The sequence below is a fragment of the Nicotiana tabacum genome, chromosome 6 (assembly GCF_000715075.1).
Source record: "Nicotiana tabacum cultivar K326 chromosome 6, ASM71507v2, whole genome shotgun sequence".
Classification (NCBI taxonomy): domain Eukaryota; kingdom Viridiplantae; phylum Streptophyta; class Magnoliopsida; order Solanales; family Solanaceae; genus Nicotiana; species Nicotiana tabacum.
In genome coordinates, this window is record NC_134085.1 from 161,813,381 (window position 1) to 161,834,151 (window position 20,771).

Below are 20,771 nucleotides of genomic sequence, written 5' to 3' on the forward strand. Positions count from 1 at the left end.
AACAACTAAACTTTTTTTAATGATAGTGGTGTTCGGATCAGCTTGTGCGCACTTTAACTATTTCACTAGATACCTGCTATATCTTTTACTAGCACAGGTATTGGGTAACTTTACATCTTTGATGTCGCTAGGATTTGAACCCGATGAACAACTAAATCATAGTATATGTCATGAAACTTGTCTAACCGTTTCTTATGAATAAATAAATAAAAAGCAAGCAAGCTATTGCTTGCCTAAAATAAGTATGAGTTTTTTGCAAGAAAATAATGATGCTCTTAAAAGTAATAATTTGGACCATCACGGTCGCTCATCTTTCTGCAAATTAACTTAGTAGTTTATGTTTAATCTGTTGTTTTAGGGGTGTAGAAAACCAAGTTGAATTTGACTGAGTTTCATATAATGGCTTAGTACAGTCCTAAATTTTCATATGTAAAGGTAACATTATAAATGTGCTTGTTTGAGACTTCCACTTACCATGCAAAAGGTAAAATTTAATTAGTAGCCCTTTGTTTGACGATAATTACTCGTTTAACGTAATGCCAAAAGGGTAATCTTGATGACAAGTTTTATTAGATCCTTTCTAAGCCATAGTCTTCTCTCTTAGAAAACCAGAAAAATAGAAAATGAAACAGAGTATATATAATCTCCTGACGTCTATTGGAATTTCTTGAAAGTCAACTCAATAACTCCAGGAAAAGAAAGAGGCTACTCAATGCCACTATTTGCGGCGTAAATTGAGGAATGACATGCCTAATCTTCAAGAGGTAATTAGAATATAACCACGCTTACATCACTTTCAAACAAGGGCGGGATTAAATCTATAATAGGGGTACCACTTCGTCCTTGCATTACATATTCTGTTTGTTTACTAATAAATCGACTAATTAAACTCATGTTTTTTCCATGATAATTTGTGAAAAGCCATCTTCTTCTCAAGAATATCTTTGTCTATGAGCATCTTGTATTTCATATGTGCTGTTTTGACCTTGTTCCAAAGTTGTTAGAACAAAATTAACTGGATTTATGTAGTACGCTCTTACTGCATTTCCTTATGGCCAAGAACCACAGAAGCACAGTTCCAACTTATGTAAAACAATTTGATGTCATTGTTTTACTCACCGATATGCTTATGCAGACATTGCAATTGAGTATAAAGGCGCTATAATAGTGACTTAAAGTCACAATTTGAAGCTTAAAACTGATGCAAATACATATGCTATAAATCGGTTGCATTTCATCCTATAAAGCACTTGAGTTTAAAAGAGAAAAGACGACCAAGCAAGAGTATTTTATTCAGAATGAGAAATATAGCAATTCCACCTTAATTTATTCTGAATCAGTTATCTTATAGAGAAAAGATGGAATTAACTTACATGAAGCATTACAGTTAGTCAACCCGACCCTTGATTAACAAAAAGAAATAGTTAGTCAACCTTCCCCTTGTCTTGCGTGCACCAAAACTAAAAACAACATTTCGTTTTTAAAGAAAAAAGATACTCTTAATGCATATTTTAAAGAAAAGATTATGACAGCACTGATAATAAAAAGAAAATAGTTAGTCAACTTTCATTTCCAGTTCAAGAGCTGGAAAATTCTTAATGCATATTTTAAAGAAAAGATTAGGCTGATCAATCATCAAAGTCAGAATCAATCTTGGAAAAAAAAATAGTTAAACAATAAATTTTTGTTGATATGCCGTGGTACCTTTTTTGTGTCTTGTATACAATGCACCAGTGCTCCAATACCAAAAACAACATTTCCCAAAGCTATCATCTCTTGCTCCTTGACATTTTCCAGAATGGATGTTTTCCCCGCGAGTTTTAATTTCCACACCTTTTTGGCTATCCATGCTGTACTTCACGTGTTCCTATTCTTATTTTTCTCCCAATATGCTGCAGCCGCTACATTACTTGGTAATGAAACGGACAAACTTGCCTTACTCGGGTTCAAGTCCCAAATAACTGAAGATCCATCAGGAGTTTTGGCCTCTTGGAACGATTCTGTTCATTTCTGTCTATGGACTGGAGTAAGATGTGGCCTTAGACAGGAAAGAGTCATTAGCTTGAATCTAAAAGGGCTAAGCTTGGCAGGTCCAGTCTCCGCTTACCTCGGAAATCTTTCCTTGCTCAATTCTCTTGACCTTGCGGAAAATTCCTTCCATGATCAAATTCCTCGACAACTCAGCAAGCTGTCAAGGCTTCAAAACCTGAATTTGAGTTTTAACTATCTAGGAGGGGAAATTCCAGTTAATCTATCACATTGTGTTAACCTCAAGAGCCTTGCCCTCGACCACAACAATCTTGTGGGACAGATTCCTGACGAAGTTGGATCATTAACGAGGTTAGTGAAATTGTATCTCAAAACTAACAATCTGACAGGAGTCTTTCCAGGTTCTATTGGGAACCTAACATCTTTACAAGAGTTGTATTTATCGTTCAACAATCTAGAGGGAGAATTACCAGCTTCTTTAGCTCGATTGACCAAGTTGAGACAGCTTGGATTGTCAGTAAATAGCTTATCTGGGGAGTTCCCTCCTCCGTTATACAATTTGTCGTCCCTGGAATTAATAGCACTTTCCCATAACAACTTTTCTGGTAATCTCAGATCCGATTTAGGCCATTACTTCCCTAATCTCCAAAAACTTTACTTGGCAGAATGTCAATTTATTGGTTCCATTCCATCCTCTTTGGCTAACGCTTCAAAATTGCTACAGCTTGATTTTCCTATAAACAATTTCACCGGAAATATACCTAAGAGTTTTGGTAACTTGAGAAATTTGCTGTGGCTCAATGTTGGGAGTAACCATCTTGGATATGGTAAGCATGATGACCTCAACTTTGTAAGTTCTCTTACCAATTGCAGCAATCTGCTGACGCTCCATTTTGGAGACAACCAGTATGGAGGTACATTACCCCATTCAATAGCCAACCTTTCTAGTCAGTTACAACGTCTACTTCTCTACGGAAATAGAATTGATGGAAGCATACCCAAAGAGATCTCAAACCTGGTAAACTTGAATGTACTTGACATGAGTTACAACAATCTCACAGGTAACATTCCAGATTCTATTGGAAGACTTACAAACTTGGGAAGTCTCAACTTGGGTAACAATCTCTTGATGAAAGGGGTCATCCCTTCTTCACTAGGAAATCTCACTAAACTCGTGTATCTTTTTTTGGGATATAACGGGTTAGAGGGTAACATACCTTCAACCTTGGGAAACTGTAACCAACTGCTAAGATTGGACATTGCTGAAAACAATCTGACAGGAACTATACCACAGGAACTTATTGCTCTCTCATCCCTCACAAAAATTTATGCATATTATAACTCTTTTACGGGTCCTTTGCCAGTGTACATTGGTAACTGGAGTCAACTTACTTATCTTGATTTTTCTTACAACAATTTTTCGGGTATGATTCCACAAAGTCTGGGAAAGTGCTTGGCCTTGGGGGATATCTATATGAAGGGAAACTCCCTCGAAGGGACCATTCCCGATTTAGAAGATTTACAGGATCTCCAGTTCTTAGATCTTTCCCTCAATAATCTATCAGGGCCAATCCCTCAATTCATTGCAAATCTAACTTCCTTACTCTCCTTTAACTTATCTTTTAACAATCTAGAAGGCGAGGTTCCTGTCACCGGAATATTTTCAAATGTGAGTGCAGATATGTTTATAGGGAACTCCAAGCTTTGTGGTGGGATTCAAGAGCTGCATTTACCACCTTGTGTTTATCAAGAAACTCAAAAGACACGGAAGAAGCATGCACTTGCCCTCAAGTTTATTTTGACCATTGTCTTTGTTGCTTCATTTTCAATCCTGGCCTTGTTAGTAGTTTTCCTTTGTTTGAGAAGAAGTTTGAGAAAAGATCAACCAGAAGATAAATCTAAATCTGCAAACTTCTATCCCAATATTTCTTATGAAGAGCTCCGCAATGCAACTGGTGGATTTTCTTCTGAAAATCTGATTGGCTCTGGCAGCTTCGGAACTGTTTACAAGGGATCCTTGGCCTCTGATGGGGCGGTCGTTGCTGTCAAGGTACTCAATCTCCAACATCAAGGTGCTTCTAAAAGCTTCATAGCAGAATGCCAAGCATTGAGAAACATTAGGCACCGGAACCTTGTTAAAGTCATCACAGCATGCTCTGGTTCTGATTATAAGGGAAACGAGTTCAAAGCTTTGGTTTTTGAGTTCATGCAGAACGGGAGCCTGGAAGAGTGGCTGCATCCAAAAGCAGAGACACAAAGGAGCAGCTTGACGATTCTTCAGAGAATAAATATTGTATTAGATGTGGCTTCTGCACTGCATTATCTTCATCATCAGTGTCAAATACCCATGATTCACTGTGATATAAAACCACAGAACATTCTTCTTGATGAAGATCTCACAGCTCATCTTGGAGATTTTGGTTTGGTTAGACTCGTTCCTGGATTCAGTATAGAACCCAATCTACATCAGTTTAGCTCACTTGGAGTTATGGGAACCATTGGCTATGCAGCTCCAGGTAAACTAAAACCGCGAAAACACAAATTGAAAGACATACAATATGAAATTACAGCGTATATTCTATGTTTTCTTCTAATAATAGTGGTTAATTTATAAGCTCAATTTTCTTGTTGCAGAATACGGCATGGGTGGTAAGGTCTCCATTTTAGGAGATATGTACAGTTTTGGAATCCTAATATTGGAGATATTCACTGGAAGAAGACCCACAGACACTTTGTTCCAAGAAAGCTCTAGTCTCCATCACTTTGTGGAAACAGCATTACCAGATAGCGAAATGGAGATTCTAGACAAAACAGCTCTAAATGGTGACATAATGGGGAAACCAACCAACGGAGAAGAATATTGGGCCAGTATAGAGAAAGAACAGATGGAATGCTTGGTTCGCATACTTGAGATAGGAGTTGCATGTTCAGCTGAATCCCCAAGAGACAGATTGACCATGAGACAAGTTTACAGTAAGTTGACACAAATCAGAGAAGATTTTCTAGGAGTAGAAGAAGTGAAGAGGCGATTGAGGCCATAGGCTACAAGTGAAAGCATTGGATTTTAATCTAAAATGTATTGCTAGTCTTACATTCCGTCAATTTGGTAAGAAAAATGTGAAAGCATTGTATTTATAACAGATTTCAAATTGCAGTAGAATTTTCAGTATGCAGAAGAACTAAAGTAGTACATAGCATATTCCTTGACACTAATGGCTTTAGTTTAGGGGAAATTACATGTTAGTTCTAGACTTCTATATTAGGGTGGAAGAATTGATGCATTAAGTATCTGCTAATAAACCATGAAATATGGTACAGCCTATTCGGGAAATTAATAAAATTAGTCATTCTAAGTAATTGAGGAAGAACTACATCTACAGAATGCTTGATTCCATCAATGTATTGCTTATTGATATTCCTACAAATAGTGAAAAATCAAATCTCTATTTAGTTAGTGATTCTCCTTAACAAGAGATTCAAAATTGGAGGACTGATCATATGTTGTGTCAAAACAAAAATATACTTCTTTAAAAGGAAGAATTAGCTAATCAGTAAACAAAACAATACTCAAAATGTTCCATAATACGATTCCATTGTTACAGGGAATAAAGCTGGGGCCAAAACTCTAATGTCAACTTATTAGTAAGCCCCGACGTAAGCTAACATCATAGGATCATTTGAACCTGAAATAGTGAAATTACAAGGATTGATAGACGATACCTAAAAAGCAAGGGATTCATTTACAGTAACGGTCAGCTTTCTTCTTGACCCGGTCATCAAGGGCATCTTCAACGGACTTGACTTTTGCATTCGGGTCGTACCCGAATTTCTTAGCCTCGACCGGAAACAACTCATCGTATTTCCTACGCTTAGCGGCGTCAATCGTATAAATATCATCAGTAGCGGCGTCGGCATCTTGTTCAGTAGCGGCAACGGCAGCGTCACCGGTCAAGGGCTCGTCGGAAACGACGTCGTCGGTGGACTTGTTCTTCTTTTTCTTCTTCTTCTTGTCGATTGCTTTGCTGCGGCTGGCTACTGTGCCTCCCTTGAAGGTTAACCGACCTCCTTTCACTTTCTCGTATGGGTCCGACATGGATCTTCCTTTGCTTTCTTCTCTGTTTGTTGCAGCTACGAACTTGAACTTGAAGGGGGTTCTACTCTTCTAGAGGGGTGAATAGAGGGTTTTTTTTTTTTTTTTTTTTTTGTGAATTTGAATGGGATTTTTAAAAAAAATAAGGGTTGATAGTTTAAGAGTGGGATTTTGTTTCTTTTACCCGAAGGAAATATATAGAAATGTTAATTTTAACGTGAAATAGCATGGCTACCCAATTTCCGGATTGATAATCAAAAATTATTGAAAAATATTTTATGCGAAAATAAAATCTAAACGAAAATACTCCAGCTAAAACACGAAAAATTCTATCATAATATGCTAGTAATGGAGCTCATGCGTATAATCTTCCAACATATTATGTTAAAATTCCAGCACATTATGAAATTCCAGCACAATATATTGAAATCTCATATATATAAAATTTGAACTCCAACATATTGTACTGGAAAATTTTTGAATTTTTAAAAATATTTTTGTTCAAATTTTATCTTTATATAAAAAAGTGACAAAATTTTAATTATTTTTAAATATGTGACTATTTTTCAATTACCAGCTATAAATCAGGCTATTTCTGATTTAATGATAACGGACCACGAGAGTTACAATCATATCAATGTTTGAATTTTTTGTAGTTCCATCTACATGTAGAAAAGAAATGTTATCTCTACTTGACCAATATAAAGATTTTACATGTTCTTGCTAGTATTCTCATTTTCTAAAACAATGTGATTCATCACAATTTTTTTCTTTAAAGTAAAGGACCTAAAACTAGTTGTATCATGTCGATACAAAAAAGAAACGGAAATGATTGAAATCGTTTCGAAAATTATATATCTTAATTATATACAATAGAGTAACAAAGAAAATTAATATAATATAAATTTCTTAAACTAACCGTCGAATCAAATTATTGACAAGCCTACATATCTTAGTGAAACTTCACATTTATTCATTTGCTCATGAGTACAATCATGTCAAAATATGTGTTGCTTTCTTTTGTACTCTTGCTATGGTTAAGAGGATAATAGTTAACACAATGGTATTATACTATTATGGTGCAAATGACAAAAACTAATAACATCTATGTTTCCGCATCACAGAATTCGCAATCCTTTGAACCACATATGTTGGGAAAGAAGACACAATTCAAAAAATATTAGATGATTTTTTTTCATATGCTTAATTTAGTGCGCAAATTTAGTCTAGACCAACACCATAAAAAGGGGCAGAAAAAAGAAAAGCAATTGGGGCTTAAAACTAGGTGTGTGTGTTCGGCCAATTCAATTTGAATTTAAAATTTCAGTTTGAATTTTTATTTTTCAGATTGAAAAAATGACAATCCAAATAAGCTCGGATTGGATCGAATTTTTTAAGTTCGATTTCGAATTAATCGGTTTGAATATTTCGATTTTCGATTTTGAACTTATTAGTAGAGATGTTTCTTCTTCTTCTTTTTTTTTTTTTTGCAAAAATGAATATCCAAATAAAGTACTCGTGTTAAATTGCCTGAAAAGTTTCTCATTCTCACCGCAATCATCCAAATAAAGTATTCAAATAATAAAATTATTATCAAGAAATGCAATAGAGATATTAATACGTCTGATAAGAAGTAGCAATAGTAAAACTATATCCAAATAGAAAATATTATGACAATAATTTAGTAATTATTATTGAATATATGAGATAATATCCAACGGATAGGATATTGTTTTTGTTCCTATTTTTGATGTGTTTTATTAAATTTTTTCAAGAAAAAACTGTTGGTATTACTGTGTTCAAAATCAGAAAATTAGAGAAGCAAACAAACGTTAGTTCAATAAACAAATCGTAATATAATTTCGAGCCCACTGAATTCACAGTGTGTCCTTAAGGAATTTAATCCCCTCACCGTTGCCCAAGGTTATGGATTAATTCCTCCTAGGACAGAACGGAATAACTATTTTGTGATAGCGGCACCACAAATCACAGAACTTCAGTGAACTCAACAAACGGAGCAAATCACACTTGAATGTTTATTTAGAAAATACAATGTAGAAAAGAGGGGAGAAATTTTCAGATTTTCTATGTCTGAAAAATGAGGCCAAGCCTCTAAATTTATAGACAGTGAAAGGGTGAGATGAAGAGGTGCAATCCAAGAGGTGCCTCTTCCATTTTCCATTCACACTCCTTAATAAAAACGCAACGAAAATTTTGGATTTTCGGATATCCAAAAGTTCGAAGTACCAAATCCAATATCCAATATTCAATCCGATATTCAAAATCCAAAATTTTAAAAAATTAAATCCAAAATTCAATCCGTAATGTAAAAATCCAAAAAATTTAGATTTCAATTTGGGATTTTGGGTTTGCCCAAACTATGCCCACCCCAACTTAAAACACTTCTACCTAGTGACTAAATACCTATTATTTGAATAATTTTGCTTGCTTTTAAGCTATCAAAACATGAACCTCGAAATTAAGCTTTCGTTTGGCCATAGATTTTGACTTTATTTTAAAAAAAAATTAAAAGCATCGTTTGTTAATGAAATACGATCATATTTTGGGAAAAATTTCAAGTTTTCAAAAACTGATTTAGGACAATTTTTGGATGAAGTTTTTTCTTTCACTCACAAGACTTCAACTTTTCTTCAAATAAAATGCACGTCCAAATACAACAACTTTCAAAAATTATTTTTGAATACAATTTTAAAAACTCTTTTTTCAAGTTTCAATCAAATCTATGTCCAAACACTAGTTAAATGAATGAAAAGAATGTCCAAAGAATTACAAAAAGGAACAAGAAATGGACAATAAAATATCTAAATGTGAAAAATAAAAGAAAGTACATAGTAACATTTTTACCGATATATTATTTAAAGGAAATATGAAATCGCAGTTTTAATATCAGTCAAAGAAATATTTTTCCTTTGCGAGCAACTTGGGTTTCTGTCCTCCTTGTCCTGGGCGGGAAGCTGACTGAGTTGTCTCCCCATTTCCCCTTTTCACGATGACTAATTACTCTTTAGTTTTTACCGTTTAAGCGCCATTTGTTTCTCTGCCTGAGCCAGGTACCTCTAAATCCTTCTTCATGCTGTTTACGTCCGTTTTTCAATGTTTTTTAATTGGCTGAAAGCAATCAGTATAAGTCTGATGCCAGTGTTTGTTTGGCTGCCGTTTTATGAGAAATAGTTCCAATGAAGAAAATAGGAAAAAGAGCAGAAATTTCTAGCAAAAGACGTGTGTGGTCAGGCAAATTCATGCAAACGATATACCGCAAATTGATGGAACTTCCAAAAATTTAATCTTTTTGGTTATGCTTGCAGCACAATGGGCAATTTAAGAGCTATAAATCCTTGGGATGCAATTAGGATGTCCACAAAGAGATTTTACTATGGCTGCAGGTTTTTTTTCTTTATTATTATTTCTACTCCTATTTCTTCTTCTCATGACATTTGGTTAATAAAATATGTTTTTAATTAAATCGCTCTTATGAATGCAGTGAACGTATTTTTGATGTTCCAGTAGATGTCCGCAGAATCAAAACGGGTTTTGACCCAGAAATATCTCGCCTTAACTTCCAACTGAAGGATTTAGTAAGAACAAATCAAATTGCAAAGGCACGTCAACTGTTTGATGAAATGCCATGCAAAAACACTTGCTCGGTGAACATGATGGTTTCGGGTTATGTGAAGTCACATAATCTTTCTCGTGCGAGGGAGTTATTTGATAGCATGCTCTCTCGTAATGAAGTTTCATGGACTACGATGATTGGTGGTTACTCTCAGAACAATCAGCCTAAAGAGGCTTTTAGTCTATACACGGGGATGTGTAGGTCGGGGATTAACCCGGATCATATTACCTTTGCAACTCTCTTATCAGGTTTTGATGATGCAACAACTTTAAAAGAAGTAATTCAGATTCATTCCCATATCATTAGATTTGGATTTAGTTCAAGTCTTATTGTTTGCAACAGTTTAGTAGATTCATACTGCAAAACTTGCTGCCTTGATATAGCGTCTCAACTGTTCAATGAAATGTCAACTAAAGATTCTGTAAGCTTCAATGTTATGATAACAGGGTACACAAAATACGGTTTTCATGAAGAAGCATTAAAGCTATTTATGCAAATGCGGAATATGGGTTTTCAGCCTTCAGATTTTACTTTAGCAGCAGTGCTAGGTCTGAGTGCTGGATCAGATGATGTTATTTTTGGCCAACAAATTCATGGACTTGCCATCAAGACCAGCTATGTTTGGGACATATTTGTTGCAAATGCATTGCTTGATTTCTACTCGAAGCATGACTATATAGATTTCGCAAAGAATCTCTTCGATCAGCTGCCTGAGTTAGATGGTGTTTCGTATAACATAATTATCACAGGTTATGCATGGGGTGGGCAGTATGAGAAATCATTTGATCTCTTCAAAAGGCTACAGCGTACAACATTTGACAGAAAGAATTTTCCTTTCCCTACGATGTTGAGCGTAGCTGCGACAGAACTAAATTTAGCAATGGGAAGACAAATCCATGCACAAGCAGTTGTGACAACAGCTGATTCAGTAGTTCAAGTAGGAAATTCCCTTGTTGACATGTATGCAAAGTGTGAAAAATTTGATGAAGCTAACAGAATATTTGCAAATCTGTCATACAGAAGCTCTGTTCCATGGACAGCCTTAATCTCAATATATGTTCAAAAGGGTCTTCATGAGGAGGCACTCAAAATGTTCAAGGATATGAATAGAGAAAATGTTCATGGTGACCAGGCAACTTTTGCTAGCACTTTAAAAGCTTCGGCAAGTTTGGCTTCAGTCTCTCTTGGGAAGCAATTACATTCTTCTGTGATCAGACTGGGATTGATGTCTAGTGTTTTTTCTGGCAGTGTTCTTGTAGACATGTATGCAAAATGTGGGTCCATGAAAGATGCAATTGAAGTTTTCAAAGAGATGCCAGATAGGAATATAGTATGTTGGAATGCACTGATTTCGGCATATGCTCAGAATGGCGATGCTGAGGCCACATTTAGCTCCTTCAGGGATATGATTGAATCAGGTATCTATCCTGATTCTGTTAGTTTTCTCAGTGTCCTAACTGCCTGCAGGCACCGTGGGCTTGTCGAAAAGGCACTATGGAATTTCAATTCTATGACGCAAGTATATAATCTTGACGCAAGGAAAGAACACTATGCAACAATGATTGATGTGTTATGTAGAAGTGGAAGATTCAATGAGGCAGAGAAGCTGATTTCTGAAATGCCATTTGAGCCGGATGAGATAATGTGGTCATCAGTTTTAAACTCATGCAGAATTCATAAGAATCAAGACCTTGCCAAAAAGGCTGCTGACCAACTTTTCAAGATGGATGCTCTTAGAGATGCTGCTGCTTATGTCAACATGTCCAACATCTATGCGGAAGCAGGCAAGTGGGAAAATGCGGCAAAAGTCAAGAAGGCTATGAGGGAAAGAGGAGTTAAAAAGGTCACTGCCTATAGCTGGGTTGAAATTGACCACAGAGTTCATGTATTCACTGCAAATGACAGAACCCATCCACAAACTGAGCAGATCAGAAGAAAAATTGACTCATTGATTGAGCTAATGGACAAGGAAGGATACAAGCCCGATACAAGTTGTACCCTTCAAAATGTGGATGAAGAAATGAAAATAGAATCACTCAAATATCACAGTGAGAGGTTGGCCATTGCCTTTGCATTGATTAGTACTCCTGAAGGATCGCCCATTATCATTATGAAAAACTTGCGAGCTTGCGTAGATTGTCATGCTGCAATTAAAGTTATCTCCAAAATTGTTGGAAGGGAGATCACCGTGCGAGATTCAAGTAGGTTCCATCACTTTAGAGGTGGATCATGTTCATGTGAGGATTACTGGTGAGATATGGATGGATGATTCTAAGATCATTTCATTTGGTTTGTGCTTTCCCTCTGTAATCAGAGGTCATAAAATTTGGGGACTTCTTCAATTTATTCCTTGGGGTGATGATGATAATTAGGATTTACCTTAAAGGATGGGCTTAGCCCAATTGCAGTTCTTGGATCCAAACCTTGTGGTTGTTGAACTATTGCAATTATTATCTCTCTAAGTTGGCATTTTGATTCTGCTATGAACTGCATGGAGAACCAAGTTCTACTTTTTCCTGAAGAACACTCTACTTTTCTTCAAGAGCTCACTGGTTTTCTCCCTTAAACACGAATTATTCTTTCAACAATAAGAAGGATTTGCTGTCTGGAGATGGAGGGGTTTTGGTTTCTCTTCTTGGGAATGCAAACATATACCAAGTCTATATCATTCTCATCTTCAAGAGGGAGCTGGTTGGAGGAGCCTGATGCTTAAAAAGAGAATGGAGCTCGTAAAGAGTTCATAATGGTATATTTCTACCACTTTGTGTTCATCAAAGACATCATAAGAGGTTGTCAGTAGACACCTATGCTTTATGCAGGTAACTCTCTGATTGTTTACTCCCTCATTTCTATCATTTGGCAAAAGTTTACAAGAATAATATGCATCTATTCCAGTTTTTATGAAGTAGACAACAAGTTTGTTGTCTAAGCAGCATACATACATCTAAGAGATGCATATGGTAATGAGATTGGTGTCGAGTTGATTGCCATTAGATCCAACTTGTGTACATTTTTGGCCAGTGTTGAATGATAGAGGATTTCCAAGAAGATATTCTCCATATCAAGATTTGATCCTCTAAGATTTGTCCATATCAAGTTTTGATTCTCTAAGATCTTTCCATATAAAATTTTGATTCTTTGTTTTATTTTATTTTGTATAATTCCAGATTTTATGGGATTTTGTTTCTAACCTCTTCTTGTATATAAAGCCATGTATATGACATTCAAAAATATGAATGAAATTATTCAAGTTTCTTACTCTTTCCACATGGTATCAGAACCTTAGGCTTATTACTGACAGATTTTTTTCATTCATCCATCTTTTCATCACATTTGTCCTCTTTATTCCGCCCAAGGGTTGAAACCATTTGAAAACCATGTCCGAAGAAAGTACTATTGCGAATACTCCAGTCTCTGAAAATGTTTCTGCCATTGTAGAGCGTAGCTCTACAGTTTCAACTGGAGATTTACAAAATATTCAAGCCTCTTATCGGTTGAATGGGAAAAATTATCTAAAATGGTCTCAGCTTGTTCGTACCTTTCTAAAAGGTAAAGGGAAATTAGGACATCTCCTCGGTACATGACCATCCAAAGAAGACCCCAAGTTTGATGCATGGGATGTGGTGATGTCATGGTTATGGAACTCCATGCTTTCAGAAATTAGTGATACTGTTATGTTTCTGAATACTGCTAAGGAAATTTGGGATGCAGTGAAGGAGACAAACTCTAAAGTTCATGATGTTGCCAGGATCTATGAAATAAAAACAAAATTATCTGCAACAAAACAGGGAGCTCGATCTGTCACTGAATATTCTAACCTTTTACCGGGGTTATGGCAAGAGATGGATCACTATCAATGCATTCAAATGCGTTGCACAGACGATGCTGTAATTTTGAAAAAATTTATTGAAAAAGAAAAGATTTATGATTTTCTTGCAGGGCTAAATGCATAGTTTGATGTTGTACGAGTGCAAATTTTAGGGAAAGAAGATCTGCCACCATTGAATGAGACAATGGCCATTATGCGGACAGAGGAAGGACGGAGGAGTGTTATGCTTGAAACTCAAATAAATAAAGGATCAACTCTTATGCCAAAAGGGACAAATAAAAAGGAATCTGGAGTTTCACAATTGAAGAGCACCATCAAGCCCGCAAGTTCATTCAAACCGATTGTCAACAGGGACAATCTTTACTGCACTTCCTGCAAAAAGTACCGGCACACGAGAGAGATGTTGGAAACTCAATGGTAAACCTCCAACCAAAAATACTTCTGATGGAATGCAGGCACACATTGCTAGCAGCCCTCAGGTTGATAAAAAAAGTCCATTAGTCCCAGAATTCAACAAAGAAGATATTGAGAAATTGAAGACATTGCTGGAATCTCTGGAGATATCATCTTCGGCAGGTAGTTGTTCAATGGCTTTTGCAGGTATTTCTTCCACTTTTGTTGCTAATGTTAGAGACAAATTTTTTCCAATGTGGGTGGTTGATTCCGGACAACTGATCATATGACTTGTTCCTCCCATCTCTTTATATCATATTCACCTTGCCCTAGCTATAAAAAAATAACTATAGCCGATGGTTTAGTTATTGCTTTAGCTGGCCAAGGAAACATACAACTGAGAAAGTCTTTGATACTTAAGAATGTTCTTCATGTCCCAAAGTTATTCACGAATCTTCATGTGTCAATACTCAACAAAATGGGATAGCGGAGAGAAGAAACGGTTTGTTACTTGACATTACTAGATCACTATTGTTTCACAAAAGGTTCCAAATCAGTATTAGGGGGAAGCTGTCCTAACTGCTGCATATCTTAGTAACAGAATATCATTAAGGATTCTGAATTTTAAGAGCCCACTTGATACTCTTAGGAGTTTCTTCCCGAATTTCGAAAACTACAGGAAATTGATTCCTAGAATCTTTGGGAGTGTTGCCTATGTTCACATTCATTCTCAGAATAGAGGCAAATTAGATCCACGTACTCTTAAGTGTGTTTTCATTAGATATTCTCCTACTCAAAAAGGATATAAGTGTTACCAACCATCAACCAAGAAGTTTTTTGTTTCAGCTGATGTCACATTTGATGAAAGTGAGTCATTTTTTAAAAATTCCTACATTCAGGGGGAGTCATTGGATGGAAAATGATCTCTAGACTTATCACTACTTGATTTGTCTATTCCTAGCCATGACAAATCCTTATCTATGTCCTTGCCTGAGTCACCATCTCTTAACTCATCTGAGTCTCTAAATCCTAATGAACCTATTGAGTCTTCTAATCTTGATATAGATAAAGGAATTCAAGAAAGTAATCCACCATTGCAGGTTTATTCCAGAAGAAAGAGGCTAACTGATCAAACTACTCAACCACAATTATCTCCTCATGTTCCTGCTCCTAATACCTATCCTGAACCTGTTGAACCATCAGAAACACCAAACCAAACTGATCATGAAGATTATAACCAACCAAATGATCTTGACCTTCCTATTGCACTTAGAAAAGGAACAAGAACCTACACACAACACCCTTTGTGCCTTTCCTTGACATATCAAAACCTATCCCCAAGCCATAAAGCTTTTCTCAGTAACCTCCACACAATTCCTGTTCCAAAAAATTTGTCTGAAGCATTAGGCAACAAAGAGTGGGAAGAAGCTATGAAGGTGGAAATTGAAGCATTACAGAAGAATAAAACTTGGGAAATGGTAGAATTACCAAAAGGGAAAAAGTCGGTAGGGTGTAGACCGGTGTTTACCGTGAAATACAAGTCCGATGGGTCTATAGAAAGATTTAAAGCACGTTTGGTAGCAAAGGGTTACACACAGACCTATGGAATTGATTATTTGGAGACTTTTGCCCCAGTGGCAAAAATGAATACAGTGAGGATCTTATTGTCATTGGCTGCGATTCTTAATTGGAACCTACAGCAATTTGATGTTAAAAATGCTTTTCTACATGGAGATTTAGATGAGGAGATCTATATGGAGGTACCACCTGGTTTTGAAAGCAAGAAGGGAATGGTATGTAGACTGAAGAAGGCACTCTATGGACTAAAGCAATCACCCCGTGCATGGTTTGGAAGATTTACAAAGGTTATGATCAAGCTAGGCTATCGGCAGAGTCAAGGAGACCACACCTTGTTCATAAGGCACTCAAAAACAGGAAAGGTAACTGCTCTACTAGTCTATGCAAATGATATCATAGTAACAGGTGATGATTCAGAGGAGATACACAATTTGAAGAATTGTTTACTCAAGGAATTTGATATCAAAGATTTTGGAAAATTAAAGTATTTTTTGGGAATTGAAGTAGCACATTCTAAACAAGGAATCTTTATTTCCCAACAAAAATATGTGTTTGATTTGTTGAAAGCAACAGGAAAATTAGGGTGTAAACCAGTGGCCACACCAATTGAATATAATCACGGGTTGTGTAATTCTCCAGAAGATTCTGTGGTAGATAAAGGCTCGTATCAAAGGCTTATAGGAAAATTGATCTACTTGTCCCATTCAAGGCCAGACATTGCTTTTGCTGTAAGTGTCGTTAGCCAATTTATGCATGACCCTAGAGAAATGCATCTCCAAGCGGCGAACAGGATTCTACAATATCTTAAAGGAAGCCCCGGAAAAGGAATACTATTCAGAAGAGGAGGAGACATGATTTTAGAGGCTTATACTGATGCGGATTATGCTGGTTCATTAGTGGATTGAAGGTCAACTTCTAGATACTGTACCTTTTTAGGAGGAAATCTTGTGACTTGGAGAAGTAAAAAACAGAATGTGGTGGCCAGATCAAGTGCAGAATCCGAGTTCAGATCTATGACGATGGGAGTTTGTGAGTTGTTATGGTTAAAGATAATCCTTGGTGATTTGAAGATAAGATGGGAAGGACCTATGAGACTATATTGTGACAATAAATCAGCAATAAGTATAGCTCATAATCCTGTACAGCATGATCGCACCAAGCATATTGAGGTAGATAGACACTTCATTAAGGAGAAATTAGATAGTGGACTCATCTGTACACCATTTGTATCTACAAAAGATCAGTTGGCCGATATTTTAACAAAAGGACTGCCAAACAATGTGTTTCAAGACCTGATAAGCAAGCTAGGAATGGAAGATATCCATTCACCAGCTTGAGGGGGAGTGTTGAATGATAGAGGATTTCCAAAAAGATATTCTCCATATCAAGATTTGATCCTCTAAGATTTGTCCATATTAAGTTTTGATTCTCTAAGATCTTTCCATATCAAATTTTGATTCTTTGTTTTATTTTATTTTGTATAATCACAGATTTTATGGGATTTTGTTTCTAACCTCTTCTAGTATATAAAGCCATGTATATGACATTCAAAAATATAAATGAAATTATTCAAGTATCTTACTCTTTCCACAGCCATTAATGTTTTTCTCTCTTGTTTCTCACAATGTTTCCTCCCTTGAAAGGATAAAAGGTTCGCACTATGTCAAACATCTGTATTTCTCAGATTGGTTCATCCATGAGACTCTCTATCTCGTAATTTTAACCCTTTCATTTTGTTTAGGTCTTTGCCAGATGCATGCTTTCAATATTGTATCATCTTGGGGCTTGAACAATGTCTACTAGCATCCTTTCCACGTGGTGGAGGTGCCTATGGGTGTCTACTGCTCATCTCAGCTTCGACCGGTTCATACAAATTGCCTGGCAGCGTAACTCATTTTCTTTTCATATGGTCAATAGTGGCCAGGGGTCAAATTCTAGTCTGTGTAACATCAAAGTATATTGATTGGGTGAAACCATATGAAGAGATTGCACGAGGGGTCGAACGTCGGGGAACTTCATATTTTTGTTTTGACTTAGACTCACTTATCACGATGATACTGACAGTTGGCCTGAATTTTCAATAGCATAGAGAGTTCAAAGTTGATTTCATCTTCTAACCCTGTAATTTGTCTATAGGTAGGACACCTTTTAATCAGTATACAGATATTTGACCAGTTATGAGGTTGCCTATACATGGCTATTGCTCATGTATAGTCTCAAAAGATTGGTGTAGCTTATCAGTTCACTATTTTGCCTTCTGGGAAATTACCTGGATAAAGGCGTCTTCTTGGAAAATTTTGTATTGCAGATGGGATAATCTATTCTTGTTTATTCCCTGCTTCATTCAATCATCAAATCATAGTGCGTTTCCAATGCTTTAGTGGGTGGGTTGTTGCCATGCCGAACTTTCGGCAGTATATACTGTTTTTTGCTTCACACTACCAGTCTACCACCTAATAACAAACTTCCCACTTGTTCCCTCCCTCTTATAAATACAGTCATCCTTATATGCCACTTGAAGTTTACATTGTGGAATGTTTGAACAAAAGAATCTGTTATCAAAACTGGTAGTTAGTGGAGTGCAGCAACGAATCAGTTCATCTGGTAAAAAAGAATATAGTAAACAAAACATGAGAAGAAAAAGCTGCATGCTGACGACAGTGCCATGGCTGCCACTAAAACATTCTCTTGCTCGCTGTAATCCATGATCCTAATTTAAACAATCCAGTCCATAAATATATGTTAATACTAACTTATATATAAAACTAAAGTGCCTCCAAGTTCTTGATTGGCGTTTTTCCTAATAGACCAATATAGACTTGAACCTTTTACTTCTAGACCCTAAAATTAATTGGTTTCAAGTTCCAGACAGCAATGCCATCCTCTATGATTGTCTTTTTGATCCTAGCTATGTTACTAAACACAGGGGTTGGTGTCAACTTCACCGAAGTTTTCGAGTCGAGTTGGTCACCTGACCATATTACTGTGGTAGGAGACCAAGTTATGCTCACCCTTGACAATGCTTCTGGTAGTTACCAATATGTCTCACTTCATTTCTACTTACTTTCTCTTCCTAGTCTTTTATTATATTTTCTGTTTTTCCAGGCAATATAATTAAATAACCATTGATTTATTATGTTGATATTTTGCAAAGGCTGCGGGTTTCAGTCGAAGAACAAATATATGTTTGGGAAAGCCAGCGCGCAGATCAAACTAGTTGATGGAGATTCAGCTGGAACAGTCATTGCTTTTTATGTACGTAACGAAAACCAAACAAATATTCATCAAGAGTACTCTTATATTGTTTCTTTAAACTATTACCAACATTATTGGAATTAATATGTGGTTGCAGATGTCATCAGAGGGAGCTAATCACGACGAACTGGACTTTGAGTTTCTAGGGAATGTTTCAGGAGAACCATACCTAGTACAAACAAATGTGTACGCGAATGGCACCGGAGACAGAGAGCAGAGGCATAGTCTTTGGTTCGATCCAACTGCGGATTTCCACACTTACTCTTTCTTTTGGAATCATCATACCATTATGTATGTAGTTCTTACTTCGACCATCGCTAAATGTGTTTGATCTTTCCTTTAAATAATTTTAGAGGCTTGCAACTTTGGCAATTTAAAGTAAATTTTTATAACGAGTTGATAACATATATAACGAGTTAAATTCACATCTAATAATGAAGAATTTTACTTGTCATATGAATTCTTGCAGCTTTTCGGTTGATGACATTCCTATTAGAGTGTTCAAAAACACAGAGAAAAAAGGCGTGGCATACCCGAAAAATCAAGGCATGGGAGTTTATGGATCGTTGTGGAATGCAGATGACTGGGCTACACAAGGAGGGAGAGTGAAGACCAACTGGAGCCACTCTCCATTTGTTGCAACATTTCGAGCGTTCGAGATTGATGCTTGTGATTTGTCTGGTGAGGACACAGTTGCTGCAGGCGCAAAATGTGGCAAGTTAGCACAATGCTGGTGGGATAAGCCAGCCATGAGGGAGCTGAACAAGAGCAAAAAGCGCCAATTCAAAATGGTTCAATCTAAGCACTTGGTCTATGATTATTGTAAGGATACTGCAAGATTCACTCAAATGCCTAAAGAATGCTTGGACTAGAGTTCGGCAAGCAACGTGTTGTTCAATGTCTAAATATGTTTATGTCTCGCACAATTTTTGTTTCCCAAATTTGTTGGTCCAATTTGCTGATCTTATTTTATTTTTTGGCTTGTTATGCAATCTAATAATTTAAACAGTTCGATGGTCAATAAGTCGTTATTCAATACTGTCGTGTGTGTGAATCCAATTCTAACCACTAGTATCCACATGGGATTTTTCTATTTTACAATTAAGTATGTGGAAAATGGGTAATAGCAAATCAAATTAGAAGAAATAACTTTTGTTTGCTTTTCACCAAAAAAAAAAAATTAATAATAATAATAATAGTAACCCCACTTATACATAGTACTAGTACATAATTTTGGAAAGAGGATAAATTGGGACTCAGGTATCGTTTGGACATAGATCTAGTCGAAACTTGAAAAAAATAGTTTTCAAAGATGAGATGAAAAATGATTTTTCTAAGTTAAAATTGTGTTTTGACATGCATTTTGCTTGAAAACTGATAGGTCAAATATGTCCTAAAGTATTTAAGACAAGATAACGCTAAAGGAAGAGTCTTCAAGTCATCATTAGTCGAGGTCGACCAAGCAGTAGCGGGATTCGTGGTCGAGCTGTCAACAAGGGTCGAGGTCGAGCACCGTTGGCAAAGCTGTAACAGCTAGTTGCGGAAATAGAATATTGAAAAGAATAGCCTATTGGATATTCTTTGTATTTGTACTATTAGGGTTTGTTAAGAATGTATCTCATATGAATAAAAAGAAGGACAATGGAGTACGGCATGTGACTTTCATTTGTAAGAACACATTTTGATTAAAAGAATCTCTCTTACTAAGATACAAACAACACATTTTTTTACCAAGATTCTTGTCCATATTATTTCATACTTTCCGCCGGATCCGAGGATAATTCGAACATTCAAGGATTTGTATGTCATTATTGTCGGGAGGAATAATATCTAGCTTCTCCTTTATTGGGCGAATCATTTCTTTATTTACTCAAATGTCATTTATTATTGTTTATTGCTATGTAATGCTCTATTATTACTCACGTTACTTGAAATAATTGTCACACATTATTATTATATTTCTACTAGATTTGTCCAACATTAATCACGCTCTCATAACTCGC

At 36.2% G+C, this 20,771-nt stretch overlaps 3 protein-coding genes and 1 pseudogene across 5 annotated transcripts; 3 read left to right on the forward strand and 1 right to left on the reverse strand.

The window, feature by feature from the left end:
- Positions 1 to 1,355: 1,355 nt before the first annotated feature.
- LOC107765528 (LRR receptor-like serine/threonine-protein kinase EFR) lies at positions 1,356 to 5,453 on the forward strand. Its single transcript, XM_016584187.2, has 2 exons — positions 1,356 to 4,505; positions 4,624 to 5,453. The coding sequence occupies exons 1-2, from the start codon at positions 1,799 to 1,801 to the stop codon at positions 5,028 to 5,030; spliced, it is 3,114 nt and encodes a 1,037-aa protein (XP_016439673.1). The 5' UTR covers positions 1,356 to 1,798; the 3' UTR covers positions 5,031 to 5,453.
- An 88-nt stretch (positions 5,454 to 5,541) lies between these two features.
- On the reverse strand, positions 5,542 to 6,177 carry LOC107765529 (uncharacterized). Its single transcript, XM_016584189.2, has one exon. The coding sequence runs from the start codon at positions 6,080 to 6,082 to the stop codon at positions 5,726 to 5,728; it is 357 nt and encodes a 118-aa protein (XP_016439675.1). The 5' UTR covers positions 6,083 to 6,177; the 3' UTR covers positions 5,542 to 5,725.
- Positions 6,178 to 8,982: 2,805 nt separating this feature from the next.
- LOC107765530 (putative pentatricopeptide repeat-containing protein At2g01510) lies at positions 8,983 to 17,630 on the forward strand. Of its 3 annotated transcripts, XR_012710887.1 has the most exons (5): positions 8,983 to 9,150; positions 9,406 to 9,483; positions 9,582 to 12,532; positions 13,653 to 14,142; positions 17,255 to 17,630. XR_012710887.1 is itself a non-coding variant. In XM_016584190.2 (3 exons), the coding sequence occupies exons 2-3, from the start codon at positions 9,410 to 9,412 to the stop codon at positions 11,965 to 11,967; spliced, it is 2,460 nt and encodes an 819-aa protein (XP_016439676.2). In that variant the 5' UTR covers positions 8,983 to 9,150; positions 9,406 to 9,409; the 3' UTR covers positions 11,968 to 12,978. The 3 variants fall into 3 exon arrangements, 1 of the variants encoding a protein (XP_016439676.2); XR_012710886.1 differs by lacking the exon at positions 13,653 to 14,142; XM_016584190.2 differs by lacking the exons at positions 13,653 to 14,142; positions 17,255 to 17,630 and having other exon boundaries at positions 9,582 to 12,978.
- On the forward strand, positions 12,196 to 19,804 carry LOC107779876 (xyloglucan endotransglucosylase/hydrolase protein 9-like; annotated as a pseudogene).
- Positions 19,805 to 20,771: the final 967 nt, after the last annotated feature.